The sequence below is a fragment of the Phyllostomus discolor genome, chromosome 10 (genome assembly GCF_004126475.2).
Source record: "Phyllostomus discolor isolate MPI-MPIP mPhyDis1 chromosome 10, mPhyDis1.pri.v3, whole genome shotgun sequence".
In the NCBI taxonomy this organism is placed as follows: domain Eukaryota; kingdom Metazoa; phylum Chordata; class Mammalia; order Chiroptera; family Phyllostomidae; genus Phyllostomus; species Phyllostomus discolor.
The window spans coordinates 74,586,976-74,608,161 of NC_040912.2; the positions used below are offsets into that span (position 1 = coordinate 74,586,976).

The following is a 21,186-nucleotide window of genomic DNA, read 5'->3' on the forward strand; positions in this document are numbered from 1 at the left end:
TCATATCTCTCTAAAAGTGGTTTTTAAGCAGGTATACATTTTTTTTTCTTTTCCTTTTTTAATCCTCACCCAGGGATATGCTTAGAGAGAGGAAGGGAGAGAGGGAGACGGGGTGGAGGGTGCTTGGGGAGAGAGAGAGAGACAGACATCAGTGTGAGAGAGAAACAGCAGTGGGCTGCCTCCTGTACATGCCCCAACCAGGGATTGAACCTGCAGCCTTTTGGGTATAGAGGACGATGCTCTAACCAACTGAGCCATGCAGCCAGGACAAGGATACTTCTTAATATGTTTGGCATTCTGTAGACTTTTTCATTATATTCCCCTTTGGTAATGTGGAGAGAACAAAAAAAATACTAGCTATTTCCTTGACTTTTTGGTCATAGGGCTTTTAGTTAAAGTTTTATGGATGATCGGGTTGCAAAGGTAGCCTCTATTATACCAAAAAGATGTCAAGCCCTGGCTGGTGTGGCTGTGGATTGAGTGCCGGCCTGTGAACTGAAAGGCCGCAGGTTTACTTCCCAGTCAGGGCACGTGGCCTGGGTTTCAGGTCAGGTCCCCAGTTGGGGGCATGCAAGAGGCAATCGATCGATGTTTCTCATGTGCATCCATGTTTTTCTCCTTTTCTTTCTCCCTCCCTTCCCCCATCTCTAAAAATAAATAAATAAAATCTTTTTAAAAAAGGAAAAAGATATCAAGACTTAGTTTATAGCTTAAGTTAGCAAACTGATAGCTGATAAAAGAAAATGATTGAAAAGAAAAGACTTGTACAAAATATTTACCTGGCTTTTTAAATAGAGACTTTGTTTTTTTTAGAACAGTTTTAAATTTACAGAAAAATTGGGCAGATAGTACAGAGAGTTTCCCGCTCCTCCCTCTCCCCTCCCCCTGTTTCTCCTACTATTTTCTGATACAAGTTTGGCAAAACGATGACAAGTAGTATACCAATTTTGATATGTTATTATCAACTCAAGTCCATGCTTTAGTCACATTTCCTTAGTTTTTCTCAAATGTCTGCTTTGTGTTCCAGGATCCTATCTGTGATAGCATTCCAAATTTCGTTGTCATGTCTCATCAGGCTCCTCCTGGATTTGGCAGTTTCTTAGACTTTCTTTGTTTTTGATGACCTTGACAGTGTTGAGGAGTCCTAGTTGGGTATTTTGTAGGATGCCCATCTGTGGGAATTTGTCTGATGTCTGGTTTCCTTTGAAGTACCTGTTATAGTACCCAGTCTGTTTGATCATGCTTAGGTGCCTAGAGGTATTTGCATCAGGAAATGTACTTAGTATTTTGTCGAGTTCACAGGGTAGCAGCTGTACTCTTCTGGGGGACAGGGAAGGGAACATGCAGTGACTCTAGGCCAGTGCTGGAAGAGTTGTGGGGTATTCCTTATTTCACCAACTTCTGGTGTTGCATCATTAACACTTACAGGATTAGTTTTAGGGAGAATAGACACAGCATTATAGTTGTAGGGAGCAGGAGAAGCAGCTAGACGTCACTGTTTCATCGAGTAGGAAGGGTGTTTGGTGTCCCATTCCCAGTGACCCTATCAAGGGCACACCCCGCTGGTGCCTATAGAAAGCCCCTTTTGGGCTGTTGGTCCTTTTATTCCTATCCAACACTAATAATTTAGTTGGCTTTGGGAATACTGGTAGTTGTGTCTGGGGAGCTCTTCTGAGTGTCTCTGTGGCTCAGGAGGCTGTTGTAGGCCCCTTTTGCTCATTTTATATGCACAGCAGGATTTGAAGAAGCCGAACAGCAGCAGCCCTTCACCACCCAGTGATCACTGTGGATGGGCTCTGCAGATGGGGAGTGTGGCAGGAGGCCAGAGATGGGAATGGATGTCCCCTGCCCCTGACAGCACTCTGCACTCCTCTTAACTTGGGGCAGCCCTTAGCCTATACCCGTCATTAATAAACCACTCATTTTTTCTTATATGTTTGGGCTTCAAGAAATGGGGAGGGATTTGGATTTAGGGCATGTATTTGGAGTCCACCTAGTGACTTTTTTTAGTGTAGATTTCTGCTGTGCTTTAGGTTGTCTGCTAGAGCGTGTGGTGTGGTGGGTGTGTGTGTGGGTAGATGGAACAGGAATCTGCAGCTTGTGGAAAAAGTGAGTGATGTGGGCATACTTGGAATTATCCTGATGAAAAGCACCAAAGGAAATATCCCTGTTATAAATGTGGTCTGTAACGGGGCTGATGAGCAGGCTTTGGGTAGTAATCCACTCTGCATTTTACTTATTGCACAGTACGTGACTAGAACTGCTATTTTATTGCCTCTCCCATGCCTCGGCTCTGGAGCTGCTTGTTCTCCGGACAGTAATGACACAATTTACCGAGGAATAGTAACTCATAAATCCCCCTTAAATACACACACAGACGTACACACATACACTCACTGTACACCCCTTCACCAGAAAGCCAGACCTCTTTTAGCTGGCAGCGTCTGAGTGTACAGGTCTTGAAGAGGAGGTTTCTAATCAGGGAGATGCCAAGCCGGGAAATTTCAGGCTGCTGTGGCCTGAAATTTACAGCTTCAAGAATCCATCCGCTGCTCCTGCTGCTAATGCATTATGGGGGTGATGAACACCAGTAACTTGTCACAGGGTTGTGCTTAGATCTTCACATTCTGTAATCAAGGGGTGAAGGTGTGAGCACTATGATACTTTCCCAGGTCTTATTCCTCTCTTAGCATGACTAGGGAGTAGAGAATGTCTAGGTATTTTTCATGTCTTGATTATCGAAATTTCTTGATGTTTTTTGGCATTGACGGTAAGAATTTTGGTGTGAGAGGAATGTGTAGCTCTGTTCATTATTGAGATTTAGGAAATGATGTGTGTTCATCTGAGATGCCTGTCAGTTCCCTGCTTTACCTTGGGTGGTGGTTTAGTACCTGTGAGAGAGGGGTGGTAGTGGTTTGCTTTCCTTAGCTGTTTTGCTTGGCATGGCTTTGTGGAACCTTCCTTCTCTTTGGTGTGAAGGTGGGATAGCAGACTAGCATGTATCGTGAATACCGCATCCTTGTTGGAGTGTTCTGTCATCCATTTTATAATTTGTTTCCTTTCACCCAGTGTTGGATTTTAAAGGATGGGGAAATTGTCTTTTATCTGTTTTGGTCAGTTCTCCAAACTACTGATGGTACCTTTAGGGAATGAGAGGAAGTTTCCACTATGATGGACATGTTTACTTGGCATTAATGTCTAGTGAGAATAAGATGTGCTCTTTGTCATTCAGTTACTGAATCTGTATTTTCGGTTATGTCTTGTGAACTGTTCTTAAGTTCCGCACTCATGGGCATGTTTTTGTGATTGGGCTGGCCTAAAGGGCTCTTTGATTTGGAGGGTCCTGTGCCCTTTGATACCATTCATACTTGGATAATCAGCCCTGAACCTGACTTGGTCTTGGTGTGACCAAAGACCATGCTTTTGATTACCTGAGGACTTCACCAAGTTTTTCTGGCCAGGTGAGTTTTAGGTTTTGGCTGTTTGGTTTGCAGTGGTTAGTTAGCCTTTGTGAAAACTAAATCTGTCATAAAAGTTATAGCAGAATGGCTGTGGTTATTTGAGACTGGCTTTTTTCTGCTTTCAGAGTTGCAAGTTAACCTTACGTGTAGTGGAAGATTAGAAAAGAGGCTGGGGGAGGGTGAAAAGGGCTGGGGGAGGGGGGAAGGGAAAAGGGCTGGGGGAGGGTGAAAAGGGCTGGGGGAGGGTGAAAGGAGAAAATGTTTGGTAAGGAAACTAGACTTCACGTGGTGAGCACACATTGAGTGTATGTTGTACTATAACATATACCTGAAATTTACATAATGTTATTAACCAGTGTTGCCCCAATAAATATAATTTTAAAAAGTGTATATTTCTCCCCTTCTCGCCCAATCTACTCAGCTATTTCTCAGACTTTCATTACTTTTCCAGTTAGTGGCATGGCTTTCTGTACATGGCTTCTATTACTTGTGGTGGGAAAACCCAGGGACATCTTTCATCCACCAGCCCCAGTCAGCCTTCCGTGGATTTACAGCTCAATTCCAGTTATCTTTCTTATTTCATCCGTTCTGTTTGATGGCACTTTCCCCCTGCTGTTTCCTGTTATGTATAATTTTTCTCTTGTTTTCACTTTTTGCTCCTTCTTCAGATTGTCCCTTAAATCACTCTTTTTGGTGTGTGGTTGGCTGCTTCTTTGGAGAAAGGTAGAGGATATCCATTTTGGAGGAGTCTGCAAGTAAACGTGTATATTTGTTCTCAGAGACCTGCATCCTTCCAAGGAATACTTAGTGAGAGCTCTTTTATCCATAGCAAAGGAGACTTAGCTCCTTTTGTTTCATTTGGGGAGTCTACACTCTGGGTGGCAGCTGACCCTGCAGTTTGTTCAGCTGTCTGTTGGATCCTGAGGGGGTGTGATTGAAGCCTAGAAGAGGTGTTTTTGCTCCTGCAGATGAAGTGGATGGTGACACTGTTTTGTAATCAATAGCTACCTTGTAGCAAAGTATTGCTTGCAAAAAAAAAAAACCAACAAAAACAAAAAAAAAATCCCAAAACTTGGAACAGCCATATCATAACAGGCTCTGAGTATAATTAGAATTACAGACTGCTGGCTGAATTGTAGTTTTAGTTGTAACCTAATGTAGTGCTACTCGTTTTAGTGGAATTTTATTCTGTGCACATTAGTAGAGTGTCCTGATAACCTCCACAGAGGAATATTTGTGCTTTTGTCTTTTGAATAGTTTTCCTTGTAGGTTATCTCAGACTGGAAGTTAATCTTTCAGCTGAGAATGGGGTCCACTGTCACTGATTGGGGGTTCCAAAACAAAGTTCCCATAGTAGTGCTCTGAAAAGATGGCTTTCAAAGTAGCTGAAGTATTTAATGTCTTAACAATTTAGTGATTCTGCTTGTGAGACTAATACCTTTTCCATGCTGAGATGACAGTCCTTTTTGCCCTTCATTTGCTTTTGATTTTCCTCTTCTCTTTTGGGCATCCTACTTTGCTTCTTTCTCATGTAGTGCTGGTACCTTCTTCTAATCCAGCTCTCTCCTCTTTCTCTAGATTCACGTTGAGATAGGGATTGATTTTAGTTTAGAGCCTGCTTCCAAGAAAATCTTCAATAACAAGTAGAGACTGGATTTCTAGTTTGCAAGCTTTGTAGTTAACCACATGTCTTGGTCAGGGCAAAAGATAAAAAAAAAGATTGACCATTTTTATGAATGATACAGACTCTGGAAGAAATCATAATCAGGTCTTTGGGCACTGGCAGTTGTGACATAATTTTTTTTCCAAGATCATTGCCTCATGAAGGATGTTAGATCTGCCGCAAAGGCTGTTGATCTCACTGCTCTCCCCCTGACTGTGGAGGGCCTTGTTCCCTGGCGTGTATGGTGTGGTGTCTGGGCCACTACAGCAGGTTTAAGCATTTTTGTCTTCCTGCCCACAGGTGATGCAGGTGCTGAACGCCGATGCCATTGTTGTGAAGCTGAACTCCGGTGACTACAAGACCATCCACCTGTCCAGCATCCGACCCCCGAGGCTGGAGGGGGAGAACACACAGGTGAGAATAGGGAAGCAGTGCAGCTTCCCTTCAGAAACCCAGTGGAAGGGGCTGGAGAATTAGTTAACTATGGTACATATGTCTGAGAATGCTAAAAGACAAGTATTTTAAATCTCCAAAAATTTCCTAATATTTGAAGCCCAGGTGTTACTGGTCAGGCCTCAGTTTCTCCCGAACCACGCTCACTGCTCTTCATTATGGATGGGCACTGCTGGAGTTTCTCCCTGGGGGTCTTGAGAGGAGTTAAGGTTGGGATATGTGAGGTAGTGAATGAGTTTTATTTGTTAGAGAGCTCTTGTTTTTCTGAGAACAAGGAGAAGAGAAGGCCTGCGTCTCACATGCCATGGTAGTAAGGCCTGTTTCTATTAGTTGTTTTGATTTGATAGTTCCATATGTTTTTGCTGTAGGAAGAAATTAATATTCCCATATATATTTTATGGGGTCATCCAGTCATCTTTTCCAAGTGGTAACTATAATTATCAGTTATACTATTTTGTTCTATTTGTTGGATCTTCTGGCAGCATAGGTGCCTGCCTAACCAGTGTGTATGATTTGGGTTTATCAATTTTGAGAAATCATTCTTAGGGTGAAAACTATAAGAATTGGTAATCTGTAGACAGTTTTGTTTTAAATTTTGATGTAATTTTCTTTCCATCATTAATGAGTTACTAGAAGTTGGGAATATGGATTGAGGCTGATTTTTAAAAATTTATTATTATTTTTTTGCTTAAGCTTGTTGTTATAGACACCTGTATAGCTCCTGTTTTTGCCCTCTGATAACCAAAGTGTATAGCTGTGTTGACTGGTCACAGAACTGAGCTTTCAGTGAAAGCCAGTGACACAGGCAAATGTTTGGACAGTTTTCATTAACTAAAAAGCATGGTTGAAGTTAGTGCTATCTACTTTTAAAATTTACCTACTTTGTAGTTCTAAAGACGTGAAGTTTACTTTTTTGATGTTTTGCAGGTCCACATGACTTGGTACATTCACTAGTTGAAATTTGTGCCCTGTTTTCATTTGCATGAGAGTTTACAGACAGCTCATAAGAGTAAAATAAAAATATCATGATTGTCTTTTGAATCAGATTATGCATAAGAAACACATACAGAATGGGTTCTTTGAATGTCTGGCCAATCAGTTCATTCTCTCCACTTTTTTCCCCTATGGAGGAGGCAATTTAATGCAACAAACAGTGTTGTGGTAAGGTTGAGAATTTAAATGCATGAGCCTAGGAATGCCAAAGTAAGTTTCTCTCAGTAACTGTAGCTCTGCCTCATTGCACAGAGTAAATATACATCTCCAGTTTTATCAGTATTGGGAGTAGTCCGCAATTCTGCATCTGTGCCATACAGTTGGAATTAAGGTTCCCACAGCAACCACAACTTTGAAATTCTTAAACGTTAATTTTTGTGCCTGCATCATCAACCAAAAGCATTATGTTAATGTAGACTATGTAGCTGAATTTTAAGCAGTTTTTGGTAGGGGCTGGGAGTGTTATAGCTTAGGTAGAATGATAACAGGTTTTCTGGAATAAGAACTAAACTATTCCTGAGGATTTTTAGTTTTTCTGGGGTCCTTTGAAACCCCTCAGGGTGTAATGGATAGATTTTCCCTAACCTAGTGGATGATGAAAAGTTGTTGGAATTTATGCCCTAGTTTAGGCAGGATCTTCTTGACAGAATTCCTTGTTCTTTACACCAAGAAAGGTTATCTCCTCCTCCTCTTCCTCTTCTTCCACCTCTTCTTCTTCTTCATTCTCCTCCTCCTCCTGTCTTCTACCTTCCTCTTCCTTCGTTGTTTTTCCTCTTCCTTCCTTCTTTCTTCTTTCTTCTTCTTCCTTCACTCCTGAGAATTTTTCTCCATTTTAAGAAAGTTCTAAGTAAGGCTTAGCTCTTAAGAACCTACAACATTTGGCTTTTGATTGAAAATCGAAGAGTGATTGCCATTATTATTCATTATTCCTTTAGAAGGTTGTAACGAGGGCTCACATTAAGAAATAAGTTCAACTAAGGTAATGTAATGCACCTTGAACACAGTGGAGGGCACTGTGAAGATCCCAGGTGTGGTGGATGCTAGGGAAGTCTTCTCAGGAGTAGTAGGGCACATCTTGAGAGTTCACGGATGAAGAGGAGTAGCAGACTGGAGGGAGGGCACTCTAGACCAACACTGTCCAATAGCTACATAATGTAAGCAACAAATGTGAGCTGTATTATTACTAGTATTTTAAGTTGTCTAATTGCTCCATTACAAATGTACTTTTAATGCATTTTATTCAATCAGATAAATCCAAAACATTTCAACATTTAATGAATATAAGAAATAATGAGATATTTTCTTAATTTTTTACTTAAGTTTTTACTTTTACTAAGTCTTTGAAATCTTGTGTATATTTTACACTTGGAATGCATCTCAGTTTATTCTGGTATATTTCTAGGGCTCAACAGCCACATGTCGATTGTGGCTACTGTAATGGACAGCACAAGTTTATGAATTCAGATGAATGGGTTCATCATCATGGGTGAATATTTACTGGGGGGGCACTTTGCAGAGATATTATTCTGGAAATTCAGGAAGGGAGTAAACCAATTCCTCGTGGAACGTTACTTGTGTAATTTTACTTGTGTTATGACATAAGAGTTTAGGGTTTCTGAGAATGCATAATCTGGGAGAGCTTCTTTGAGGAAGGGCGATTTGGAGTTGGCTAAGTAAAAAGCAGGGGAGAAGACACGTTCTGACAAGACCTGGGTGAGTTTGGGAGTAGGGAATGGATGGACACTGTGGATGGGGCACGAGTGGTATGAATGCCTTCGTGGCATAGAATGTAGGTGGGGCCAGATCTTGCTTGTTCTGTGAATATCTCCGGATACTTGTGAAGAGAGAGAGCATATGTGGCATACGATGTACTGCAGATAATTTAGTATGTCTGGAGTAGAGGCGGTAGTTAATGCTAGAGAGTAGAGAAGTGGGCTTGGGAGTTAGGCAGGGGCCACATGTTAAACTTGTGTGCCACACTTTTTGATTTTGTTTCAAAGAATTTTAAACCTGAGAATGGTACATTGGGATTTGAGTACTCTTGTGTTGGTGGCTTGTATTTACAAAACATGACAGTCATTTGCGTTTATAAGATCATACTAGATGAAAACTAATCTGTAGCAAGGAGTTCAAGGAGTTTCTTTTGGTAAGCCTCCATTGAGCAAGAAGGCCCTGGGGGCAAATGGTGTGATGAAGGAGAATTTGTGGATGTAGCTCTAGCAGTCTCTGTCAGAGTTCTTGCCTTTTAACTTAAAGAATTTCACAGAACTGATAATGGGTGGAAGATTCTGCTCCATGTTTATCTTAAAGTTACCATTGATTTACAGTATGCATCTAGGAATAAAAAATCCCCTGGAGATCCCATTGAGGGTATATTGGAATCAGGTCTGTAATGACTGGGCAAGCAAGTACCCATTTCCTTGTGGGGGTTGGTTTCTAGTCTTCTTTATTCTATACCAACTGCCCTTATACAAGGGAGACCAGTCAAGTACTCAAGACATAGATGTTGGGGCCAGAGCTCTATTAGCCCATATGGCACCCTTGACCAAATTAGAGAAGTTTGCCCCTTCCTCCAGGCAGCCTCATGTCAGGGCAAATGGTTTGGCAGACAGAAGGGAGGCTGAATTTCAGCTCCCATTCTGCCCTTGTCCCCTGGCCAGGTGCCCTTGAGGAAAACACAGGATGCTCAGGAATATGTGGCTGTCTAGTTAGAACAGGGCTGGTAGCTCTCTAATGAAAATGCCGAGGGCTGTTTAGGAATTGGGGGGTGGTCTTGCAGTGGCAGAGAGTGCTTGAGGATTATTTGGAGACTGTGGATGGACTGTGGAGGACCTTGAATAAAAACACTCAGGACATTGCCTTCTGTCTAATATTTGGACATCTTCAGGAGGTCGGTGCCTTTAAATGGAGAAAAGGATATCCTGACAGTTTATGGTGTTGGTGTTCTGAGCAGAGTGGGAGAAGGTGCAGATTAAGGAACAGGAGTCTTTGCATGAGCTTCCTCAAGGGCAGGCAGATGGCGTGCAGTGACTCCTGCTGCAGGCTAGGCCTCCCTACACACTCCCAGATGACGACTCGATGGGGCCTGACCTTCAAGTAAGGCTAGGGAGATTTCTTTGAATGTTTATCTTCCCCAAACCCTAAAACCTTTAAGATGTCAACGAATATAGATCTGCTGAGACATCTATATATTGTGGGGAGAGTAGGGCAAATTAGATTTTCCTTTTTTGTAGAGACTAGGTCATTTCTCTTAAATTATACATAAAGGCAAGAAAGTTTTGCCCAAGGCTAACTGTATACTTCCACTTCCCCATTTTGGCTACTTTCTAATGGCATCTAGACGAAGGGCTCTGTATAAAACAGCACAATCAAAGGAACTGTTTTCACCCTAGGCAGCTGCTTTCCAATAGTACCCCGGAATTCATGCTTCAGATTTTGGTTAGAACTTGATTTGTTGCTTGAAAGTGTGATAGGAGAGTTAAAAGCAAGGTAATAGTTCCCTCAGAAGATTACAGTTGGATGGCCAATGCTGCTGACTCTGTTTCTGTGGCACTGTGCTTCAGGATTATTCGGTGTGAATCCAGGGTTGACCTCTTCGGAGATGTTAACTCCTTCAGGCTGAGAGCTGTTTTGCATGTTGGTGTGTGGTGATCCTGTAGTATGTGCAGCCTTCCCTTGGTATCCCCAGGGGATTGGTTGCAGGGCCCTCTGTGAATACCAGAATTTGTGGATGCTTAAGTCCCTTATATAAAATGATGTAGCAGTTGCATACAACCTAAGCACATCCTCCTATGTGCTTTAAATTATCTCTGAATTACTTGTAATACCTAATACAATGTAAATGCTCTGTGAATAGTTGTTAACACTATCGTTTGTATGTGTTTAATACATATATAACCATCGTAGGCCTAGCTACATAGTATATGCGAGTAAAAACATAACGATTTCAATGCCCTGATGCTGGACTATTCAGTTCCTCCCCATATGTTTCTGATGAATTTCAGTCTGCTGCCCCTGCACTGGAGCTTAGAGGGAGCCAGTTTGAGTAAGTCTGCGTGTGGGCCCCTTAAGAGGAACTGCCAGGGAGTCCAGCAGTTTCTGTCTTTCACAGCTTCAATCCCTGCTGGTTTTTTGCAGTCAGAAGTTATGGTGACTAATCTTCCCGGCAGTGGAACTTTGGGCTAGGACCCTTCATTCCTTAGATATCCGTCCCAATTTTTATGCGGGTGTGGGACCAGCCCGTTCTGCATCTCTGCCCCTCCTTCAAGTCAAGATGTAGTTTCTTCTTTAATTCTGTAGTTGTATAACTTCCATTCAGCTCAATTTCTGATGGTTCTGAATGGCGGTTGTTCTGTATAGTTTAGTTGTAATTTTGATGTGGTCGTATGAGGAGGTGAGTTGTGTTTATCTATGCCACCATCTTGACTGGAAGTCCTAATTTTCTTTTTTCATTCATCTATAAAGTCAAGAAAATTATTCCACCTCAAATGTAGTCAGGCAAATTATCTTTCTTGTGGTGTTCATCTTCCTCGCAGTGTGGACCAGCTCCCTGGGCGCCGCTGGCAAGGACATTGGTCTCGCTCACAGGCTCTGCCTGGCTCCTACTCGCTCTGCCTCACTACATTTTTCTTCTCTGAAATATTTTTGATTTGCAGTTGGTTGAATCCATGGATGTGGAACCTATGGATACAGAGGGCAGACTGTATAGTTGGTTTCTTCCAGTTGTTTGCTACAAAGAAACAGGTGCTAAATCTTGGAGAAAGGCTATGGGATTTCTGAGCTACTGCCTTAAAGGAGATAACACATTGTGCAATCTCAGGACTTCCTAGAGAGCAAGTGGCTTTGATGTGAAACTGGAAAACTAGTGCTCTATTGCCCAGGGCTGCTGTGGGCTTTGTGTTACACTTGCAGTGGTAATGACAATGGAAATACGTCCCTTTGGCATCAGATGAAGGTGCTGACTTATTCCCCCATGAATTCCGCTCATGCGGTGCTATTGTAGTGGGCAGAGAGATCTGAGCTGAAATTTACCTTCAAATCAGGCACATAAATTACCCAACTGCTAGGTGTTAAGTGCAGAAAGTTTACTTTCAGTTGCAGGGCCTTTTCTCTCAAACCCCCTTCCTTAGCTTCTCTATCTGTGTGTGTCCATGCTCTCGCACGTGCTCGCGCGCGCTCTCTCTCTCTCTCTCTCTCTCTCTCTCTCTCTCTCTCTCTCTCTCTCTCCCCTTTACCTCTTCAGCTTGGGCCTCTGGTAAGTATGGATACCCAGAGGTGGAGCCTTTCCTCTCATCTCCCAGCTGGTGCTTTTACCTTGTATTCATTTCCATCACTTGTCTTTTCATCCTCTTCCCGTGACCTTGTTTGCTACATAAATGTTTTTTCACAATAGGGCCTCTCAGTAATCAGACCTGGGCACTAAAAGGATCACTTTTGTTAAAGCTGCAATCTGCTCTTCTCCCAGTGCTGCCTTTGAGGCAGGAGAGATTGGTAAGGGGATGGGGTTGTTCCTAGACCTGACCCCACAAGGTCTCACGTAGGCAGTTGATGGTAGACAGAGCTGCAGGTAGGTACGTTATGAGTAATACCCTGGGATTCTTAAGGCCTTTTTGTCAGAGGCAGGGCAGTTTCAGGTGCTAATAACTCCATTTGTTGCACAGGGCCCCAGGGTCCTTTGCCATTTAGACACGATTAAAAGCAGTTCCCAACCTATTCCCTCCAGTTTAGATTTCTGAAAGCAAGATGACTGGTCCCTCTGGACCCTAAAGCAAATGATGCTGCCACTTAGAGATGCACACCAACAGAAAGCTGTGGAGCCGCAGTCCCTAACTGAAGCGGCTGAACCAATAAACCCACTGACTGTGATCTCGCACTTGTGACGGAGCATAAGGCAAATAGCAAATTAGAAAGGGACTCCAGCTTGGCATTAAGGACCTTGGAGAAAAGCAAAAGCTCTTTGAAATGGATATAGCCTTTCACCGGTTTCCAGTGGGGAGATTTGGGGAATGCAGCAGTGTGATCAAAAGACGGAGAATGGAGAATATGCTGGAGCGCTGGCAGAGGCGTTCTGTAGGGTTCAGCTTTGTTTGATCTGGGCATTTTTTGAGAAGAACACTTGAAACCTTCTTTGTTAGAGAAGTGAAAAAAATTATTAGGAGACTGTCTTAGCTCATCTTTTGAAGATTCCATCATTTGTGAAAAGATTCATATCTAGGTACATCCTGCTCCTCCGCCGGGGGGGATCTCGGGTGGCAGGCCTGAATTGGCTCGGTGAGGTAAAGCCACTGGTGTTCGGGCAGACAGCAGGGGTCCTACAATGCACATTCCTCTCATCATTTATAGGCAGATTTTGACCTGGAGAAGACTGAGCAAGAACCTATTCTATTTCCCTTTGACTTGCTTTCTTCTCCCCATTACAAATTATATTTTCTTTCATTTCCTTTATTTAATGTATCCGCTTTCCCATTTACCTGTTCCCTTCAAGTAATTTTTGTGGGATTTTAGCATCATCTAGTGGGTCTTGGGCATTAATCCTTCCCTGAACCATGTGTATTTACCTCTGCAATCATCTCTTTCTCCTTTTCTTCATTAATCATCACCATTACACAGTTCTGTATTTTCTATTTATCTAAGTCTTGCTGCTGCTGGTATGTTCATATTCCTTGCCTCTTTTCAGTCCCGTGAGCTGCAGTAATTCTCTGTTTCCAGTGTTGACAGCACCATCATATTTACTGTCCTGTGATCATTTCACATTGTTCTTTGCTCAGGTAACCCTCTTTCTTGTGCTGGTTCTTGAAGGCGCATTTAGGCTGGAGATTTCCAAATACGTATCTCTTACCTCTGTATCGTCCTGTACCATTAATTTATGCATTCCACTATGAAGCCTAAACTCTGAGGGCTGGGATGGGATGGCTGTTTCAGCTTCATATTCCCTCTTTTTTAAAATCTTGCAGAGTGATGGAATACAGTAGGCATTTAATACATGTTTAAATCAAAATATTTGCTGAGATTTAAGATTTAAATCATTTATCTGTTTGGGAGGCATTTTTACCACCTCCCAGTCTTTTGCTGATCTCCTTGACTGCTTCTGATTGCCATTCCAGCTTGACCAGTGTACTGGTGTCAAGAGGAGGGAGTTTTTGTACTCCCAGTTTTTCTGTTTCCTAATTGGATTACTTGTTCTGATGGCCAGGTTGCATAGGGCTTAGTTTTCTGTGGACACTTTACGTTCCCCACTCCCAGTGTGTCTGGTTGCAGGCATTGGGTTGACTAGCCCTCCCTTCATTAGCACAGTGCAGCTTTGGTTCAGTCTACCAGAGGGGTTAATTTTAAGATTTTAAGTGCTTTTGCAGATTGGTTCCCACTTGACATTCCTTAACACCTCTATTCTTATTCAGGCTTTCCCAAATAATCTTTCATAGCAACTCAGATGTCTTGATTCCTTGAAGTTTTTAGGTGCACGTTTTCCCTGAGGGCTATATATGTTTTGTTTTGTTTTTTCCCCTGCTGTTGGCGACCTTGTTGGTTGTCAGATTATTTCTTTGCTTGGGACTAATTTGAAAATCAATTAGAACGCTTTCGCTTCATCTTTCTCTTTATTTATGAGATGCTGATTGCAGAGCTACCTACACTGTGTTTAGATAAATTACCTCCCCCCTTCCCCTCCAGCATTTATATTCAAGGGAAGTCATCCAGTGCCAGGGCTACAGGTTTCATTCCTTTGTGGTCTAATTAGCTTTGTTCTGGGAAAATTTTGTTCAGTTCAAAATCCAAACATTTTAAGTTCCTCATGTCTCATAGCAAACACTATGATTTGGGAAATTATTTTTATTAGTAAGGTGCTTATAATTTTAAGAATCTAAATCTCTAATTTTTTTAGTGACATGTCTCTTTTAGACAGTATTTAAAGATTTTAATTATTTATTTTTAGAGAGAGGGGAAGGGAAGGAGAAAGGGAACGAGAGAAACATCCATGTGTGAGAGATACACCAATTAGCAGCCTCTCGAAGGCCCCCGACTGGGGACCTGGCCTGTGATCCAGGCATGTCCCCTGACTGGGAATTGAACTGGTGACCTTTTGGTTCTCAGGCCTGCACTCCACCCACAGAGCCACACCAGCAGGGCTAAGTCTCTAATCTTGACAAGTGACTATGTGTTGTGGTCTCAAGGCAGACTTTAGACTGGATGATAGATTATGGATGAAGCTGCATCAGTTCATGTCACTGTTTTGGAAAAAACTTTTCAGGCTAGAAGGGGAAGGAAGCTGAAGGACATAGATGCTTGCTTTTTTTCCCCTAGCGAATGACAGGCCTATTGCTTAGGCATATGGTGGATGTCTCTCCATTTCAACCCTCCTTTGAAAATCTGTGGCCCATTCATGGGTTGTTTGCATTTCCTGGGCCTTAATCTCATCATCTAGTAGGCTGTCAGTCTGGTTTTGAATGCAGATGCCTTTGCTGGGTTCAGGGTTCTGTCTGTTGATGACCGCTTGGTGTATTGCTGCTTCCCAGGATGATGTCTTCAGTTTATCTGTGAAGGCATTTCAGGGACTTTGTGTTTCTTACCTTCCCATCTCTCTGCTGGAGAGCAGTTGATGTGGTCTCTTTCGTCCCTGTCTCACTACATCGGGTCCTTCGTGAGGGCCCCCTTTATGTGAATATCTGCATCTTTGTGTTCAGACAGTGGTTCCCAGAATTGGGTGGTTTCTGCTGTCCTACTCACTTTGGACGACCTGCATAATGGATGCCTGTAGTTTCTAGTTTCTCCTTTAAAATGTGCCTCTCCTACCCCATTTAGTTTGATTTTCTGGATAAACTAGATTTCTCATTTTTTCATATCTGTTGCTAGCTCACTCCCAGCACATAATTGATACTCACATGTTCTTAGTATAATGTCTCATTTTATTCTCATTGGTGGGCTCTACCCTTTCGTCATTTGGGGGTAGGGGCTGGGCAGACTCTAGACTTTCTGAGTCTATCACTCTGCTACTCCTAGGATAGTTTCCTTATTACTAGGGAGGCTGGGAGGAAGATTGGACTTTTCAATGTGCTGTTGTCTTTTGTAAGATGGTCTGGAAGGAGGAGAAAGCCACGTTCTTATTTATATGGAGCTGCCTTTAGTATCTGCTTGTGCACCTGGGGCTTGTTTTGGAAACACTCCTAAACAGAAGCTGTAGGTGGATCTCTGCACAGGGACTGACAGCTTGCTACATGCCCTGGGCACCCTTTCCAGCCTGCTTGCTCCCTCTGGCCCTGGCTGGAGGCTGGTCCCTGTGTATGGGCGTGCAGCCTGTACCGTCTGCCCTATTGTTGCTGGACCCTGCTTCCTCTTTGCGACTTAGTGCAGCTGCTGTGAGCAAGAGCCCTGTGTTCTGCATGGGAGAATTGGCAGACAGCTCCATTTGTTGGTTTTGGCCATTGGGACAGCCAGGCTCATTAGGCCAGTTTGTACTTTGAGAGGAGGGAGACTTACATCACTCAAAGCACCTTATTTTATTTATGTCTTATTTCTTATAAAGGGGAAAGAAATTATTCCAGCCCTTTGCTGTTCCTTTCAGTGTGTATTGAAGTAACAGCTCGTTGTTTACCTCAGGAAAACATCAGGGGCTCCACCCTGCCCCTTGAACCAGGGTCTGTCTCATCTTCACAGATTGCTCTCCGGTGCTCGCCTCCTTGCTTTTAAAGGTTTTTGGCTTCAACCCTCCCAGTCCCACCCCTCTCACCCCTCCCAGTCCTCTTCTGTCAGAGGAGTGAATGGTTTTTCCAGTTTAGACATTTCTGTTTGCATACCATATTATAGTCATTCTGGAGGTGCTTGGACTCAGTAATATCAGAGTTCAGGGAAATGTATGCTTCTCATTTGAGAAGCTGTTAGGCCGCTTCAGCTTGTAGCAGCATCTGGGCCCATTGGTATTATTAGAAATGCATAAAATAAGCAGACAGAGAATAGTCATTGGGGCTCTGTTAGAGAGATATGTCTCTATCCTAAAAGATGCAGATTAGTCCCAGGGTACCTGAGATAGTTGATGGAAACTGACAAACTGAAAATTCAGTGTAATAAAATCGTACAGCCTTTCATCTCTCACCCATATCACCCAGCAAGAAATGAATTCCAAGGGCAGAAGCTGTTAGTGTTTAATATTTCTGGCCTGTCCGTCTGTCTAGGAATATAATTGAATGTGCCCAAGTGGGAACGTGTGCTCTCCTTGCTCCTGTGTCCACCCCAGATCTGGTGGCTTTGACACTTGTGGCCTGATTCTGCTTCTTTTTCCCCAAGCTCGTTATCTTCCCCACCTCAGGGTTCTCAGAAGTTTTAATACAAGCTTGTGCCTGTTCCTCTGTTTGCTTGTGTGTGTTGACTTGGAAGTATTTCTGAAAGTATCTGAGTGGTAAGAGTATAGATTTCTACTCCTGTTACTTTAGTAATCATTTGGATTTCTTTGCTTACCTCCCCCATACCCACTGTGGTTCCTCCCACTTCCCCCTACTACCCTCTCTCCTGGGGCTCAGAGGGGGGATTTGGAAATATCATTTAAATGATGAGGTCACTTGTGGCCCACACAATCTGGTCATTCTCTGAGTTGTTATTGAAGGCCTTGCAAAGAACCTTGTGGCTTTCCCCCGTGTCCCCTTCATCTTCAGTGTTGCTCTTAAATTCTCCGTGCTATGCTATGGATGCTGCATGAGTCTGCAGTGAATGTTCAGCATTGTTGAAGTTCACTGTTGTCCTTTAGCTGTCTTGCTCTGGGTCCAGTCAGAAGGAGTGGCACCTTTCACATGAAATCACTACTTACAGCGGACAGTAACCCAACTTGATTACTCTAGTTTTCATGGGCATTCACATTTAAACTGCTTATTAAGTACAATTGTATGTTCTAGAAAACTACACACTTGCACAATTTAAGCCAAGTCAGTATCATTCTACTCCCAGAATTTACATAAATTGGTATCTTACTTGGTCAAATCTGTGAACCTATAGCTGATAGATGTTGATTTGAAGAAGGTGTCTGTCTGATCTTAATCAAGTCTTATTTTTATAAATTTTACTTTAACTTTTGATTTTAGAGAGGGGGGGAGAAGGAAAGGGAGAGAACTGGCTGCCTTCTGTATATGCCCCTGTGGCGACTGAACCTGCAATCCAGGCATGTGCCCTGACAACAAATCAAACCGGTGACCTTTTGGTTAGCAGGACAACACCCAACTAACTGAGCCACACTGGCCGGGGCTGATCTCAGTAGAGGCTTTGCCTTTGTTCAAGTGCTTGAGTCTGTGCAGTGTGCCTGGGGTGGGGGGTGGGGGGGACAGGGAGGGGCTGGATTTTCCTTCTTCTATCTTGTTTCTGTTAAGAAAAGTTATTCCTGACATTTATTGAGGTACAGTAAGGTAGACTTGATTCTTTTTCATCAAGGAGCAGGGTGGAGATAGGGGATGGGAGAGGATAAAGAACCCAGTAAGATGTCAAGGATAATCATGAGATATTGAGGGTTAGGGATTCTGGCTAAACCGACTTAGCAGGATTCTTGCTCAGACTGGGTAACACAGAGATGAACATGGCACCCACAAGTCAAGACCTAGTTGAAAAGAGAGTTCAGAGTAGCCTGAGTTGAGTTTGGTCAAGGGGAGAATGTTTGCCATTTGTGATGTCAGGTTTTAACCTTGGTGTCTGTCATTAGTTGTAGAAGGTTCCACAACTCCAGTTCTTCACAGATTGCAAGAGTTACTTCTGTGGTGCTTGTGTGACAGTTGTCACTTCAAGATATTTTTCCCAGTTTCTTTCATTCCCTCTTTCATTGCCATCTTTACACTTTTCCTTCTCTCGCCCCTCTTTCTGGCATGGTCCTCATTATTACTGTCTGTGGTGGTGGTCAGGATGAGTAAGAGGAAGTGAACAGTAAGAAGATTAATATATTCCCTTTTTTCTCCCTTCACCTTAAGTTCACATTGACCCTGATTGTGTCTTTTCTGCCCAGTTGTAACCCACTGCCATGGCTAACTCAGAGTTCTAAAGCCCCTCATGGTAGTAAGAGGCAACAGCTTAACATAGCAGGAGACTTGAGGACATGAAATCTAAGGAAGCAGTTTTAGACTTTCCTGTCCTCATCCTTGTGTATCTTGACAGCACTTTGGAGATGCTGAAGCGACTTGAAGTTCAGAAGCTTGAGAGTAGGGACTCGGTATTTCTGGATGCTATTTGACCGTGGTACATCTCCCTTCTACTTCTGTCCCCTTCCCCGCTAGGAAAATGCTGTTCACATGTACTGCTCTGTGGTATCCCATGATGGGAAGTTCCACAAGGACAAATCATTTCATTGTTAACTGTTAAATTCACTGCGAATATGGCTGCCAACATTATTGCTTCTCATTTGCTCCAGCCTTCTGGTTTGCACAGGATTGCTCTGAGGGCAAAGATGAAGTGGACTTCTGATGATGCCGTATCTTTTCATTCAACAGTGGACTTGCAGTGTGTATAGGGGTCTGCCACTGCCCTTCTCTCTCTAGTTTCCCTTACTCCCTTCTCACGCTAAGCCCTAGCTCAGATGTAAAGGTATATGCCCTGTTGGCTCTCACAGTGGATATGAAGTGAGAGCTTTTCCCCCTTGAGAGAGATGATAGGCCAGGTTTTCTTATTGTGCAGTTTAAAAAAGTTACTTGTGGTAGAATCTCTGGCTAGAGACTGAATTGTTCATTTTTCACAATTACAAGGTGTTTGTTTTGTGCACTGCAGCTTGAGAACTACTGTTTTAGATTGTTGCTCCTGGCAGTACACAAGTGGGGCTATACTAAGGGCTGCCTGTCCTGTATTTTGGTTTTGGACAATACCACTTTTCTTTCTTGATCCAGTGTTAGACACAATAATATCGTTGCTGTTGCCTGTGTGAACTTTGCCTCAGAACCAACTGCTAACCATACATATCCTTTCTTAGCTTAGAATACCTCCTGAGGATTCCACGAAAGAAGATATGAGAGTTCTGCCTGAAGAAATTTATCTGCTTCAGAGAGCAGGGTCTCCAGGGGAATCGCGGGATATCCTAGGGTTTACAAGATGCTATCTGAGCCAGTGTTTAGTTGGTGGGGCCTGTGGATGGTTCCAGGGTGAATTTCAGTTTATAATAAAAAGTGAAAAGTTTCATGAAGTGGTGCCTTGTTAGATCTGGGTTCACACCTCATGTGCTGTCATATTAACTGAACTTGGTACGGTGGAGAAACGGGTGCAGGATAAAGAATGTGTGCTTGCCTTCGGCATGTGCGAGCAGCTCTCGAATGGTTGGGGGAAAGTATGGGAGCTTTATGGCACATACAGAGGAGCCAGGGGCCTGATTGCGGTTCCAGATAGAGCACAGCAAAAGTCCTGAGGTGACTCCCAGATCGTGACAAGTGCATAGAAGTACATTGTGTAGGTTTAATGTTGGGTGACAACTCTTTTAAAGACTGATGATGAGGAAAGCTTGTCCATTTTTTAAGGCCTTATAGAAGGTCTTCTGCTCAGTTCAGCTCTGAGCCTTACAGGCTGAGAAGTGCTATTTCTTAGACTGGTTAGGTGATTTATGCAAATACACTCACAAAAATGGGACTTAAAAGTTGGTTTGTGGATTTACTAATTTTATGAGGTAAGTCCAACCGTCAAACAGACCAGAATGTTCTGAGGGGCAAGGCATTCTCTTTTTGCGAAGGACATTGACGTACTATTTCCAGAATCCCAGTAAAGGAGGTTGCTGGATCCTGAGGGGGGCTGTGGTGGCCCTGAATGCCCGTGTGGCCCAGGCAGAGTGTGAAATATTGGGCGCGTGCTTTCTCCACCCCTCTCCTTGTTAGACAGGTGGGGAAATGGAGGCTTGGATGACTTGCTCAAGGCTCCTTCTCTGCTATGCGGAAGAACTAGCATCATAACTGAGACCTGTTTTACCTGTCTCCAAATGTGTCACATGGACTGTCATGTTAGCTGAGCAGGCTGTTGACTCTCTCCCTTTGGCAAGGTTGGGTAGACTTCTCTAAGCTTCTGTTTTTTCAGAATTTCTTCGATCTACCAGAAGTTGCAGCTGGTTGTCTTTGTTATGGTAACACAAGCTTTCTTCTGTCAATGTATTTTTACAAATTAAAATATTTTCTGGAAACTTGGAGGCACCATAATTTATATCAAGAGGGATTTTAGTTTATATTTCTGATGGTTGTTTACCATCAGAGAAGTAGGTGTAACTATATCTCCTAAATATAAATAGTCTTGTCTCCTGTATCAAGTTTTCCTGGCAATTATCTCACTGTTTAGATTCCAGTCTGTTCTAAACTTCAGAACAATCAGGCCAATCCTATGAATATGCAGTATTCTTCCCCCCTCATTCTTTTTAAAATTTTTAAGTGTAGTTGATATACAATAATATGTTAAGTTCAGGTGTACCGGATTCTCCCTTTTTAATGAAGAGCCTCAATACTAGTTATTTTTGTACAGATCTCTAAGCCCTGTGAGCATCTGCTTTGAGGCACTTCATGATCACTTTAATTTTCATTAATTATTTTCATACATTAACCCCATTAGATAGATGGCTTAGGTACATTCTCTACCCTAGACATTTTTTCCTTATTATAAATGAAACATTCATTTTATAAATTTTGGAAAAGTTAA

The 21,186-nt window shown here is 42.8% G+C and overlaps 1 protein-coding gene across 1 annotated transcript in view; it reads left to right on the forward strand.

Annotated features, from left to right (window-relative positions):
- Positions 1-21,186, forward strand: part of SND1 (staphylococcal nuclease and tudor domain containing 1) — a 419,288-nt gene that overhangs the window by 56,558 nt on the left and 341,544 nt on the right. Inside the window, 1 exon segment of the mRNA XM_028525371.2 lies at positions 5,425-5,538. Within this exon segment, the coding sequence (XP_028381172.1) occupies positions 5,425-5,538 (114 nt within the window).